This window comes from Cucurbita pepo, chromosome 18 (assembly GCF_057944985.1).
Source record: "Cucurbita pepo subsp. pepo isolate OVF chromosome 18, ASM5794498v1, whole genome shotgun sequence".
In the NCBI taxonomy this organism is placed as follows: Eukaryota; Viridiplantae; Streptophyta; class Magnoliopsida; order Cucurbitales; family Cucurbitaceae; genus Cucurbita; species Cucurbita pepo.
The window spans coordinates 10,367,773-10,380,331 of record NC_141815.1 but is presented as its reverse complement, the minus strand read 5'-3'; the positions used below and the strand labels follow the sequence as shown (position 1 = coordinate 10,380,331).

Sequence of the window (12,559 nt, the reverse complement as noted above, 5' to 3'; positions counted from 1 at the left end):
TTATCTACCAACAGCGAAATAACATTATACATCCAAATAATAACTAGTTAATCATCGATGGATTAAAACGTTGAAAGATACAACTCCAAAAGGAAGATGATTGTAAAAGCTATAACGCCATACGATGGAAGTGAAAACTATCTCAATAATGTGGTCTGCTGGATGATCATCATTTTCCCCTGAAGTTTTGAAGAAAAAAAAGAAGTTAATTGGTGTAAGGGAAATGGAGAGGAAACGCAAGATCAATTCACTTACGTATTCATCATTAACGTTATATTGTCTCCTTTGAGAAGAATCCTCCCTGAAGGGGAAAAACGAAAGGCATTTCAGATAACGCCACTCAAGTATAGAGAAGACAACAGCAAATGAGGGGGAAAGAAGACATACCGAGTGCTTTTTTACTCTTTTTCTTAACATTAACTTCCTCAGCATCATCAAGAACTAAATTCATGTACTCGTCAAATCCCTGTTCGGTCAAGAAAATGATAACATTAATATAAAAGAAACAGCTTCCTCTGACTACCTCCTGTATAAGATATAATAAAAGCATTTAATAAATCAGCCAAAACATAGGTAAGTACAACAAACGAAGGGCCAATAAAATCAAATTTTGTAGTGCAAGATAATCCATGAACATATTCTTGGATGTAAACTAAAGAAGCTGAGGCATATAAGCTACCAGTTGAGAAAGCTACAAGATAAATTTTATTAGCTAATTGGGAAAAATTAGATGACCAAACAACAATCTTTTTTGCGTGAGGGACAATTTCATAGATTGTATGAAATTATAAAAGGGAGGAAACCTAAGCCCAAGGCTAAGGGAAATATTCATTCAACAATGAAAATTACGGTCCTAGCAGTGGGTCTAGTGAATGAAAAGATAAGCAGCATACTGAGATCACTTAACAATCAACGAGCAGACTATTTACTCCCTAATTACATAATTGAACTACAGAATGTGATATATTGGAAAAAGTGATCAGAGACAGGGTATGATAGATTAGTTGCAGTAGAACTACAAACAATGTCTTTCAAAGTGCATCGAGGACTCTATCGCTAAAGCTTTTTACTTACTTAGAATAGAAATCAGAAGCAATGGATGCACAAAAGAAACTAAGAAGAATTACATTGCAACTAAAAAGCACGGACGCAGATGCAGAAACGACATGGACATGACTAACGATTTTTGAAAAAAACGTGAATCAAGAAAAAAATACCCATTGAATTTAAGTTCAAATTAAAATAGTGCATAAAAATTAAATGGCCAATAAATGACCAATAAGTTGAATCATCTAAGCCCACTTAAAGAAACCCAATAAAGAACAAAAGCCAAACTTGCCAGACTCAAAATAAAAGGTTATAAAAAAGTTATACTTCTTTTAGAAATAAACCCCACGAAGCCCTCTTCTCCACGGACTTCATTTATTCTCTCCACCTTCATTTGTGATTTCCCTCCATTCTACCCCCTACTAACTTCACCTCAGTGCCACCCCGTTTCAAAGGTTTGAGGTGCCCCCTGTGTGTGAGACGTGTCCGTAACTATTAAAAAAACAAAAAAAAAAAAAAAAAAAAAAAACACACGCAATTTTGTGTGTTGGACAAGTGTTGAGAGCTTGTCCAAACATATTTGTGTCTAACACAGACACTTTGTCGAGCAAAGTGTTTGTGCTTCCTAGCATCGCAATAATTTTTAAGATGAAGTAGATGAAAGAGACATGAAATACGCTATTTCATTAAAATAAATATCAAAAGTTAAGAGACTAAAGACTAGATTCACTGAGTTCACAAGAGGAATAACGACCAAACATGCTTGCTGTCTGAATTCTGAAAACAGCGTTCAGTCCTTGGTAGGAAAAGTTTTCTGCAGAACTGGTCACATTTTTCATAGATTGATGAGGAGAATTGCGCACAGAAGAGAAAGGAAACCATCTTAATTGAGTGAGAACAGGGCGCAACCTTATGTGGAAGAATAAACTAACTTCATGGAGGAATAGACAGATGGAAATCAATTCCCAGGCATGGGGACATCTCTTAAAGCAATTTTCATATCAAGGCGTGCGCTCCGGCAACAGAAGATGAAACAATTTCATGGAGAAAACTGCAGATCATAGAAGTAATTGACCATTGCCTTTGGCATTATGAGGTTTCAGGGAAACCTAGTTCCAACCCCAACGGTCTGGTTGAATTGGAAAGAAAACTGAGATATAACCGTGAAATTTTTTTCCATAAGAGACTTGATCTATATAGAACTGAGATTCAAATAACAATCACTAACTACACAAAGAAATATGAAATTAGAACTCTGTACTATGATCCATTCCTATTCCAAGAGCGAGTTTAGGTGATAACCAACATGAGCGGCCATTTCAAGCTATGTCCCAAATTTCACCCAATTTCCAGCATGTGTAACTTTTGACAGCAATGTAAAAGGCAATCGAAATACTAAAGCACAATCTTGAAGGCATGCCCATTTATTACGTAACATGAATTTCAAGTAGGTTCCAATTCTACTTGTACCTAATAAACCGCCTACATAATTGAATTTGTTTCAACTCTAGAAATTTTGCAGAAATTCATGATGTGGATGTGGATGTGGAGTAGGAGCTTGAGGTCCTTATCCAGGATATCGAAGAAATTTTTAACACACTCATGTCCTGTGCTCCACTGAAATCAGAGGATTTCTATAAGGAGCATATGAGAGAGTAAATTGTCCAACAATAAAGTTGGAGCATCTATCAATCTTGAATACATGCCAAAAGATAGACGTATAGGAAAACGTAGGCTTCAATCCGCATTACATAAATAGCCAGTATAAAAAGAAAATAGTAAGCAGCAATAAGCAAAACCTTACAATAATTCGGCCTTCGATCCTAAGGTCTTTTTGCTCAAATAGCCAAATCTGAATACGAGCTTTCTGCATTGATTACAAACTCGAATCAGAAAACCGAGTTAGGCCAGAAAAAAACAGGTGAGATAATTAAGCATTGAAGTAAGTTCTTACACTTTGAAGAAATCTGAATATCAAGTTCTAGTTCCAAAGATACAGCGACACCGTGATCAAAGGAGAAAAAAAAAAAAAAAAAAAAAAAAAGACATCCGGAAATTATCAGTAAAACGCAGAAATAGATAAAGGCAGCCCAAAGTATAATGAAGGAAGAAAAATGAAGAGATTCCGCGCGTACAATCGGTTGAGTCATAATCCTCTGAACTTTGGTGCTCGCCATGGCTACCGAATTTGTTTTGGCAGTGGGAGAATCTTCGATACGAAATGTAAACCCTAGAGCACTTCCACTTCACGTCCAGAGACCGATGCTTCGAACTAAAAGCATCGCGCGCATTTTAGTCGCGCCCTAATTATATGGTCCCACTCTTTTTCCAAACGAAATTAGCGCTCACATAATCCAGACCGGAATAAAAAAAATTAAAAAAAAAAAAAGTAAAAAAAGACCACATAATAATAATCAAAACTTAACCATACACGTCAATTAATTTTTAGGCATAAACTATTCGAAGAATTATTGAGAGCCAGTCTCACATTGGTTAATCATAGATTTACAAGTGAAGAATTTTATCTCCATTGGTATGAGATCTTTTAAAGAAGCCTAAAACAAAGTTATGAAAATTTACACTCAAATTGGACAAGATCATGCATAGTCAATTTAAAATTTTAGGACACGAGCATAACTAGACGAATCCTAGTTTACACACGGGAAGAGACAATGTGATTAATAATAATTTGTTTTTGGGAATTACAAGGAAACAATAGTAGTGAAGAAAATTGTTGTCCCACCTCGTTCGCTGTCGCAATAACTATCCCCATTTCTTGTCTCTCCAACGCGGTTTGGACGCCGAGGGTCCCGACATGAAAAGTATGAAATTTTCGTAGCGACTTGTGCGCTACGTCAAATGACTCCACGTGCCACATCATCCCACAACGACATATCAAATCTGGAATTTGGATCAATTATGAACTTTCTATTAAAAGTTGCCATCTTAATCTTAAACTTGGTAAATTAAGATATTTGGATGCCGAACTTTGGAGGAAAATATTACTTAATTTCTACGTGACTATGACGTATATAATAAATAAACCCTAATTTCTCAAAATATGAATAGACTATTCTAAATAAATAATAATAATAATAGCCCGTGGAATATAATTTCAATAAAATTAAAATTAAAAATTTTGTTTTTCGAATTTGGCTAATAACCATATATTATTTTAAGAAAGAATGAAATAGTTGTGACAAGTATAATAAAAATTTAAAATTAAATTTTGTATATAATAAAAATAAGTGTGTCTTTTAAGTTTCTTACCTTTCTCTGATAAATTAAGTATGACTTATTCAATTTTGAGTATAAAAGATTTATAAAATTTAAAAAATATGCTAATAAATAAATTTAAAAACTCAAAATTATAAATTTAAAGAAACAGAGTTTAGAAAGGTTCTAAAGAGGGAACGTGGAGCAAAGCAGTGAAAGAAAGAACCGGCGTAGTCGCCTGAGAATGGGAACGGGGAAGAAATGGGGCGGCGGAAGCTGTTTCGCGGCGTGGTTTGTGTTGGCGGTGCTTTGTTGGGTCGGAGGCGAGGGCGTTAAACTGGGTGTGCTGCTTGATCCCAACTCGACTGTGGGCAAACTATGCAACACCTCCATCCAATTGGCACTCTCCGATTTCTATACTGCAAATCCTCAGTACAAAACCAGGATTATTCCTTTATTCAAGAACGCCGGAGACATCGTCGGAGTTGCATCTGCAGGTAACTTTTTCAGAAGTCTTTCTATCATATTGTCTCTTACTAAAAAGTCTTTTACCAGAAGATAGTATTATTTAATTATAAACTCATGATTATGGCACGGGCAGCGTGTGAGTTATTAAGAGAAGGAGCAGATGTCATAATCGGAGCTCAAACTTCAGAAAAAGCGATATACCTGGCGGATTTCGGAGGAAAATATGAAATTCCCATAATCTCCCTCACAGCAACAAGCCCCTCACTGTCTCCCAAGCAGAACCCATATTTGATAAGGGCAGTTCAAAGCGACTCGGCCCAGGTTGGAGCCATAAGCGCCATCGTTCAACTGTACGGATGGCGAGAGATAGTTCCAATTTACGAAGACACAGAATATGGACGTGGCATCATCCCAGATCTGGCGGACGCCTTGCAAGAAAACGGCACCCGATTGTTTGAGAGAACGGGGATCCCTGGGAGGGCGAGTGGGAGGGAAATTGGTGAGGAGCTGAGGAGGGTGAAGAATTTGAGGCGGAGAATGAGGGTGTTCCTTCTTCACATGAGTGCTTCCCTTGGGCGGAGGGTTTTAATTGAGGCCAAGGAGGAGGGAATGATGAGTGATGGGTATGCATGGATTGTGACAGATGGGCTTTCCTCTTTGCTTCATCCAATCACGGATCCCAAAGCTCTTGACGCAATGCAGGGGATTGTGGGCGTAAGGCCATACATACCCCAAACCAAAAAGCTTCAACATTTTCAAGCAACCTTCAACCAACATCTTCCACTCCCTTTAGGTTTGTCTACTCTCTTCATAAAGCATTGATTCAGTGAATATTAGTTGAATAAATCATAGTTAATTTTTTTAATTTTGAAGAATCAAAGATGATACCGTTTAAGTGATTTTTCTTTTCGTATTCCTTATTTATAAATTCATGATTAACCCTTTGGTTAGTAGATGTGCGACTCCTCTCTCGACAATCTTCAACAATCCTCCTGGAATAAAGTATATCATAGAGTCTCTACTAAGGACTATTTGGAGCCCTCGAACATTCTCTCCTTAACCGAGGCTCGACTATCTTGAGCCCTCGAACAACATCTCCTTAATCGAGGCTCGACAATCTCGAGCCCTCGAACAGCCTCTCCTTAACCGAGGCTCGACTATCTCGAGCCCTCGAACACCCTCTCCTTAACCGAGGCTCGACTATCTCTAGCTCTCGAACAACCTCTCCTTAATTGAGGCTCGACTGGACAAAATATACCTTTTATTATGATATTTTCGTTAATCAGCTAATATGAGATTTCTCGTCAAACAATTCTACTAAATAACAAGAAAAAACAAGAAAAAAGACTTATAAGAGTTTGGAGATAAAAAAAACGTAAATAAATATGTTAGAATTTGAAGAATAATATTTTTGGAAATTTTGAGTTAAATTTTTAATCAAAACAAGTGAAAATTATGATAAAAGTTTAAAACGGGTAAATTGGTGAGAAGCTTAATTGGCTAGATTTTTGCGTGATTTAATACTGTCGTTGAAATGTAATGACATAAAATGGGGATGCGTGTGCAACAGCATCGCTCAATCTTTTTGCAGTGCAGGCGTACGATACGATGTGGGCGTTGGGCACGGCGGTGGAAAAATTGAGTGCCACCATCCCTGCAACTGCAACTGATAGTCGCGCGATGAGGACAAGCCTTCGTGATGCAATTAGGAACACAAAAATTGAAGGCATTACTGGAGTTTTCAATTTGGTCGACGGAGAGCTAAACCCACAAACTTTTGAAGTGTTCAATCTGGTGGGCGAGAAGGAGCGGATCATCGGATACTGGAGCCAGAAAGGAGGCGGAGGAGTCCGGCCTGAAGTTGCAATATCAAATTCAAAAAACCAACTGAAGCAACCCATTTGGCCCGGACCCACGGCCGAACAACCCAAGATGAAATTGAGAATAGGAATTCCAATCAAAGGATTCCCGGAGTTCGTAAACGCGGACACAAACGAGCCCCAGAAGTCGTCCGGATTCTGCATCGACGTCTTCCGCCTTGCAATTGAAGTACCACACATGAACATAGATTACGAGTTCGTCCCTTTCGTAAACCAAATTGGGAAAAGTAATGGGTCCTACGACGAGCTTCTGCGCCAGATTGTGGCTCAGAAAGTGGATGCAATTGTTGGAGACATAACAATAGTTGCAGGTCGGTCGGAGTTCGTCGACTTCACTCTGCCTTACTCTGCATCGGGGGTGTCAATGCTGGTCTCTGCAACAAGCGATAAGAAGGAACACATGTGGATATTCATGAAGCCATTTACATGGGATCTATGGCTACTTTCCTTCTTCTCCTTCATGTTTACAGGCTTTGTGGTTTGGCTACTGGAATGTCGTGTCAACACTGACTTCGGAAGAGGCCCAGCCCAACAACAAATCGGCCTCATCTTCTGGTTCAGCTTCTCCACGCTCGTCTTTGCTCACAGTCAGTACTCTACTATACTACTCTTATTCATAACTTAATTTTTCACTCCTTTAATGGGTGCGTGTAAATTGATTTGTTTTAGGGGAGAGGATATTGAACAACTTATCCAGATTTTTGCTGATCATATGGGTTTTTGTGGTGCTAATCCTGACCCAAAGCTACACCGCGAACTTATCATCCATGTTGACGGCGCAAAGGCTCCATCCTTCCTTTCTGGATGTTAACGAGATCAGAGAGAAGGGTTACTTCGTGGGTTTTCAGAACGGTTCCTTTGTGAGAGATTTTCTAATCACTCGGTTAGGATTTGATGAAACCAAGCTGATACCCTGCGGAAGCTCCGACGAGTTTAAGTTAGCCCTGAACAGAGGAAGCTTTAATGGTGGAGTTGCTGCCATTTTTGACGAAATTCCTTACATTAAGGTCTTTCTTCGGAAATATTCTTCCGGCTATCAAACGGTCGGACCTACTTACACAACCGGTGGTTTTGGATTCGTGAGTTCTTTCGCCTTCTCTCTCGTTTTGAACTTACTTCTGTTAAGAGCGTAATTTTCACGATTTTGCCTTCTGGGTTCTTTCAAAATTAATCCAGGCCTTCCCGAAAGGATCCCCTCTGGTGGCTGACTTTTCAAGGGCAATACTGAACGTGACCCAAGATCAAGACAAAATGCGCACAATTGAGCAGAAATACTTCTCAAATCAAGAACCACCAAAATCAGATCCCAACGATTCAGCTCTGAATGTTTACAGATTTGGTGGGTTGTTCATCATTACGGCAGTTGCTACTTGGTCTTCGTTATTAATATATTTGGCCCAGTTCCTTATCACACGTTGGCCGGACTCCGGCGGCGTCCAGTCTCCACTCACCTCCAAATTCGTTGAAATGGGCAAGCTTTTTTGCAAGGAACACTTTCACTCTTCTTCTCCGCAAACAAGTCAATCCAGAGTACACGCTGTTCCTGAAACAGCAGAAGAAACAACGACACCGCAGACTGTTCCCGACCATAATGTCCATTCCATGATTACTGTTGCCAATTAGTTCTATAATTTGATGTAGGGTAATTATACTTACTTGATTACTGTATATCATTGAATAATCTCTCTGTAAAGTACACATTCGTTGAAAATAATCTAAGCTTTTGTTGCAAATGAATATTTTGAACGTAAATATATCAGCCAAAAAAATCCACTCAGCGAGCAAACTGAAGAGGAAAGTTCTAGTCCCCGTTGATCATTAGTGATTGAAAAGGAACCCTCTTGATTTCAACATACGTTGAGAAGTCCTTATTGACTGGCTGTTTCCATGGCTCCCCATCCATCTGCAGATACGCCTTCTTCCGCTTCCCACCTCTGATTTCAATTCTAATGGCTGCTGCCTGAAAAATAGTATGCAACACCTCAGAAACAAGAATCATGGTGGCTATTTAAGTCGAGTTGTTACTGTCGGGAGATGAGTCCCCACGTCCGCTAACTAAGGCGTTGATCATAAATTTATAAGTAAGAAATATATCTATATTGGTATGAGGCAAAACCATGAGAGCTTATGCTCAAAGTGGACTTCGTGATTCCTAGGTGTTTGAAGTACCTGGGCGATGTGTTTGGCGGAGATTATGTCTACCATAACGAACGATGTATGCCATCCTTGTTTAAGGCCAAAAATCTCTAGAAGACCATCATCAGCATGCGCCTCCACAAAGCCTCTCTAGCACCAGATAAAGATCAGAAGTCAATAAAGCATAGCATAGACAAGAGAAAACAGCCACACAGAGCTTCATAGTGGGTACCTTCTCCAAGTAGTGTGGCTTGGGCTTACCCCATGGGTTTCTTCCGCTTGCATAGTTATGAAGGTTTAAAGTAACAATAGACCTAACACTACACAGCCCAAGCAACAAAGGATCAGTAAGACTGACAGAATATACAAGTTTCACCAAGAACAGTTCTACCTGGAAGGAATTGGAATCTTCTCCCATTCTGAGCAATTTATCTTTTTGATATGTATTCTAACGATGTTCTTAAGGCCACTACAAACACAAAGGCCTTTTGTTCTTAGAAACTGCAAAAACATGTGTTCTACTGGGATTTTATTGGATATAAAGTATCACCTCAAATTTGGATCGTTTGAGCAGGAAGTGAAGAACCAACCTTGAGTGCAACTATAACTAGAGTAGATCAGCTTCGAAATATAAAAGAATGCACGTGTAAGTTGGTAAACATCCACTAATCGTGAAATAATATATTTGTTTAAGGTCTAAGCAGGTAAGTTCAACCTTATTTGTAAGTGGACCTTGAGCAAGGTATGGTCTTTTGTTACGCAAATGATGGAAGCCGTAAGCAACTTGAGCATCCATTCCTGCGTTATGCATTCACTGAATCAGTTAAATAGCCTGCTAATGAGTTTTCTGAAGAAGCAAATAGATTATTTCTTGAGGAATTAGAGCAGAATGATGAATATCAATCCAATTCTACATGGAGCAACTGTAACAGTCCACGCCCAGGTTAGCAGATATTGTTCTCTTTGTGCTTTCCCATTCGGGTTTCTCTCAAGGTTTTAAAATGCGTCTACTATGGAGAGCGTCTAGCCCTACTCCAACTAGTGTCTCGCACTGTCCGGACACTGGCTCTGATACCATTTGTAACTGCCAAAGCTCACAGCTAGCACATATTGTCCTTTTTGGGCTTTCCCTTCCGAGCCTAAACCCACCGCTAACAAGATTGTGAGACCCCACATTGGTTGGAGAGGGGAATGAAACATTCTTTATAAGGGTGTAGAAACCTCTAAAATTCGTTGAGCCTCACCAGGGTGCAGTTTAAAACCTTAAGGGGACATTCGGAAGGGAAAACTCAAAGAGGACAATATCTGCTAACCGTGAGCTTAGGCTATTACAACAACTAATATCAGTTTCCCACTAATCGACACACACATCTTTATTGAATCAAGTAATTCAGTGCAATAAACACACTTTTTTAAAGTTTTACTTCACCAGTGAGTTCAGCTTACCTATGCTGAAGTAATTATAAAATACTCCTTCATAGGAAGCCAGTTTTGTTGGTAAATCTCCTTTTTCGTCCAGTTTCTGCAGCCATGGAAGGGGTATAATATAATTGAAACGAGAATGAAAATATGATCCAAGATGGGCAATGTTCAAACTCTATGTATCTAGAATTTTAGTGCAAAAGAGTATATAATTACACGCACAGCCTCATTCAGATCACTTTCTTCTGTAAGCTTCAAAGAATGAGGTGGTTCCACTTTCTCCCCAGCAGGCACCGACAGCAAAACATGCCAACTGCATCATGAGAATCAAGTTTGAAACAACTCCAAAAACCAAAAACAAAAGATAATATCATGAAAGAACTCGAATTCCCACCTATCCAAAGAACCAACTTGGCCAGTGGTAGCCCTGTGGAGAGATCTTTTAACAGCAGATTGCCAGGCAAAAGGAAATGAACCTCCCTGATAAAAACCAATGATCCATATCCATTAATACTAGTGGTACCTTCCTGTAAATTTTCGAGTTGAAGCTACAAAAGCTCACCCAACCAAAACTCCTGGAAAGATCATTGCCAGTACCAAGAGGGATAATCCCAACAGGAAGAACAGGCTTGCGGTCTTGTTTGTAAAGTTCTGCTAGACTTCCCAGTACCCAACCGACAGTACCATCGCCTCCTGCAACCTGCCGCTACCAGTTCCATTAGATTCCAAATATGTAAAGCAAAAGAAAAGCAACAATCTTTTTATCTGGGGTTATTGAAAATATCAAAATACCATGACCCTCATCCTCTGACGAGTTTGTTTAGCACAGATGTCACCTTGATCAGCCAAGATTTCCAGGCAGCTCAGTCCATATTGTACAAATTCATGAGGCTTCACTTCCAAAAGATCAAAAACCTACGACACAAACAAAGAGAAAATTCCAAAGATGACACGTACAGGACACACATGAAAAGAAGAAAACGTATGGGAATCCCGATATTTGACACAGAAAATGGAAAGCATTTTTTGGGTGGACCTGTTCTTCGCTGATCAATTGCTGGAGCCGCTGCTTGAGTTTCTGGCCATGGCGGCCGCCGCTACGTGGGTTAATGAAGACCACCAACGGAGCCTCTGGCTGTGGCGGGACTATATTTTGCGGTGGAACAGAGGCAGAGGCTCCGGCAGTAGGGTCTTTTAAGCGGATAGAATCACGCAAGGCTAAGCGGAGATACTGCGGCATCATAACCTTTGTATTGAGCTCCTGTTTGTCGATTGGGATCCCCGACAGGCCGCATCCTTTCAGTGAGTCGAATAACGAGGAGCGAGCTGCAATACTAACCTGGTCGCCTCCATCTCTGGAATGATCCATTTCCTGAAGTTAGATATACAGTTTGGGAAATGGGAAATGGGAAATGGGAAATCCAAGCTTCAAGTAAATTAGCGCAGTCGAGTGAGTGGAAGCAAGAAAGTGTTGTTGAAAAAACGAAAGAGAAATCAAATGAAGGATGGTATGGGAGGAAGACTGTGGGGGAAACAGGGGAGGATTGCAGGGTGTGGAGACTGAAGAGGGTCCCCTTGGGAGTTGAGTAGAGATTAGGTGAGTAGGATTAAAAGCGGGAGGTTGGAGGGTTGTGGGTAATAAAACAGTGGCGTCGGTGATGGGGACTTGGGTTTCTTCTTGTCTGGTTTTTTTCCACCCGGAAGTCGATGTTCACGGGGGACTGCGCTGGCAGGTGTCACAGACATCTCAGCTAGACGTGCATCCACCAAATATGGTAAGTTGGACATTGTTTCTTCTTAATGAATCACACATTCATTCATGGTTAAGTAGTGATTCAAAATCCATTGTTTCGTCTTGTAATTGATTAACGAAGAGGGAACACAAATTTCATCCTTTAATGTCAGAAATCTATCCATAAATTGTCATCTCTAAGCTCTAGTGTCTTGGTTTTATTTGTTTTCTCTCTTTATTGTTCTCAATTCATGTGCTGTGCTATCCTTAAGTTTCATCAATCAATTAAGACATAAAAACTCTAATATTTTATGCTCTTCTCAATTTTAAAAGTTTTGATTTTTTCATGAGTAATATGATTCGTGAGAGGAGAAAATAATATTTTATTATAATCTTCGAGTTCATTCTCCTCTGAAGTATGATGTCACTTCAAATGAGATTAATATCAAAGCTCCTCTAAAGTATGATGTCACTTCAAATAAGATTAATATTCTTTAATTTTTTATATTATCTCTATCTCTAAAATTAATGAAATGCCGTAATAAAAGATATCCTAAAATTCTTCAAGGGCATAATTAAAATCTATCACTTTTATACACGGACTTTTGGGACGCTAAGATCAAAAGTCAAGAGGGAAGAGAGAACCAACTTAGATCAT

At 39.4% G+C, this 12,559-nt stretch overlaps 3 protein-coding genes across 6 annotated transcripts; 1 reads left to right on the top strand and 2 right to left on the bottom strand.

Annotated features, from left to right (window-relative positions):
- LOC111780137 (uncharacterized) lies at positions 1 to 3,391 on the bottom strand. Of its 3 annotated transcripts, none has more exons than XM_087119481.1 (6): positions 3,183 to 3,391; positions 3,002 to 3,028; positions 2,852 to 2,914; positions 388 to 526; positions 256 to 301; positions 1 to 179 (listed from the first exon to the last, which is right to left on the bottom strand). In XM_087119481.1, the coding sequence occupies exons 1-6, from the start codon at positions 3,222 to 3,224 to the stop codon at positions 170 to 172; spliced, it is 327 nt and encodes a 108-aa protein (XP_086975607.1). In that variant the 5' UTR covers positions 3,225 to 3,391; the 3' UTR covers positions 1 to 169. The 3 variants fall into 3 exon arrangements, with proteins under 3 accessions (XP_086975607.1, XP_023516210.1, XP_086975608.1); XM_023660442.2 differs by having other exon boundaries at positions 388 to 466; positions 3,183 to 3,356; XM_087119482.1 differs by lacking the exon at positions 1 to 179 and having other exon boundaries at positions 252 to 301; positions 388 to 466; positions 3,183 to 3,371.
- Positions 3,392 to 4,507: 1,116 nt separating this feature from the next.
- On the top strand, positions 4,508 to 8,344 carry LOC111780135 (glutamate receptor 2.8-like). Its single transcript, XM_023660439.2, has 5 exons — positions 4,508 to 4,760; positions 4,865 to 5,524; positions 6,302 to 7,198; positions 7,281 to 7,690; positions 7,788 to 8,344. The coding sequence occupies exons 1-5, from the start codon at positions 4,508 to 4,510 to the stop codon at positions 8,232 to 8,234; spliced, it is 2,667 nt and encodes an 888-aa protein (XP_023516207.2). The 3' UTR covers positions 8,235 to 8,344.
- On the bottom strand, positions 8,258 to 11,810 carry LOC111780136 (diacylglycerol kinase 7). Of its 2 annotated transcripts, none has more exons than XM_023660440.2 (12): positions 11,206 to 11,810; positions 10,962 to 11,084; positions 10,732 to 10,869; positions 10,564 to 10,649; positions 10,386 to 10,482; positions 10,194 to 10,269; positions 9,463 to 9,545; positions 9,298 to 9,368; positions 9,139 to 9,216; positions 8,980 to 9,067; positions 8,781 to 8,897; positions 8,258 to 8,571 (listed from the first exon to the last, which is right to left on the bottom strand). In XM_023660440.2, the coding sequence occupies exons 1-12, from the start codon at positions 11,536 to 11,538 to the stop codon at positions 8,413 to 8,415; spliced, it is 1,449 nt and encodes a 482-aa protein (XP_023516208.2). In that variant the 5' UTR covers positions 11,539 to 11,810; the 3' UTR covers positions 8,258 to 8,412. The 2 variants fall into 2 exon arrangements, with proteins under 2 accessions (XP_023516208.2, XP_023516209.2); XM_023660441.2 differs by having other exon boundaries at positions 10,392 to 10,482; positions 11,206 to 11,807.
- Between the last annotated feature and the right edge of the window lie 749 nt (positions 11,811 to 12,559).

Bases quoted from the DNA above. Each gene is read 5' to 3' on its own strand.
- LOC111780137 (XM_087119481.1), bottom strand. From the start codon at position 3,224: ATGGCGAGCACCAAAGTTCAGAGGATTATGACTCAACCGATT. The intron at 3,029-3,182 runs GTACGCGCGGAA...CTTTGGAACTAG, and splicing joins GGATTATGACTCAACCGATT to AACTTGATATTCAGATTTCT. The intron at 527-2,851 runs GTAAGGTTTTGC...TATCTTATACAG, and splicing joins GGATCGAAGGCCGAATTATT to GAGGTAGTCAGAGGAAGCTG.
- LOC111780135 (XM_023660439.2), top strand. From the start codon at position 4,508: ATGGGAACGGGGAAGAAATGGGGCGGCGGAAGCTGTTTCGCGGCGTGG. The intron at 4,761-4,864 runs GTAACTTTTTCA...TGGCACGGGCAG, and splicing joins CGTCGGAGTTGCATCTGCAG to CGTGTGAGTTATTAAGAGAA. The intron at 7,199-7,280 runs GTCAGTACTCTA...GATTTGTTTTAG, and splicing joins CACGCTCGTCTTTGCTCACA to GGGAGAGGATATTGAACAAC.
- LOC111780136 (XM_023660440.2), bottom strand. From the start codon at position 11,538: ATGGATCATTCCAGAGATGGAGGCGACCAGGTTAGTATTGCAGCTCGC. The intron at 11,085-11,205 runs GTCCACCCAAAA...TTTGTGTCGTAG, and splicing joins AATTGATCAGCGAAGAACAG to GTTTTTGATCTTTTGGAAGT. The intron at 9,546-10,193 runs GTAAGCTGAACT...TGCATAACGCAG, and splicing joins TTATAATTACTTCAGCATAG to GAATGGATGCTCAAGTTGCT.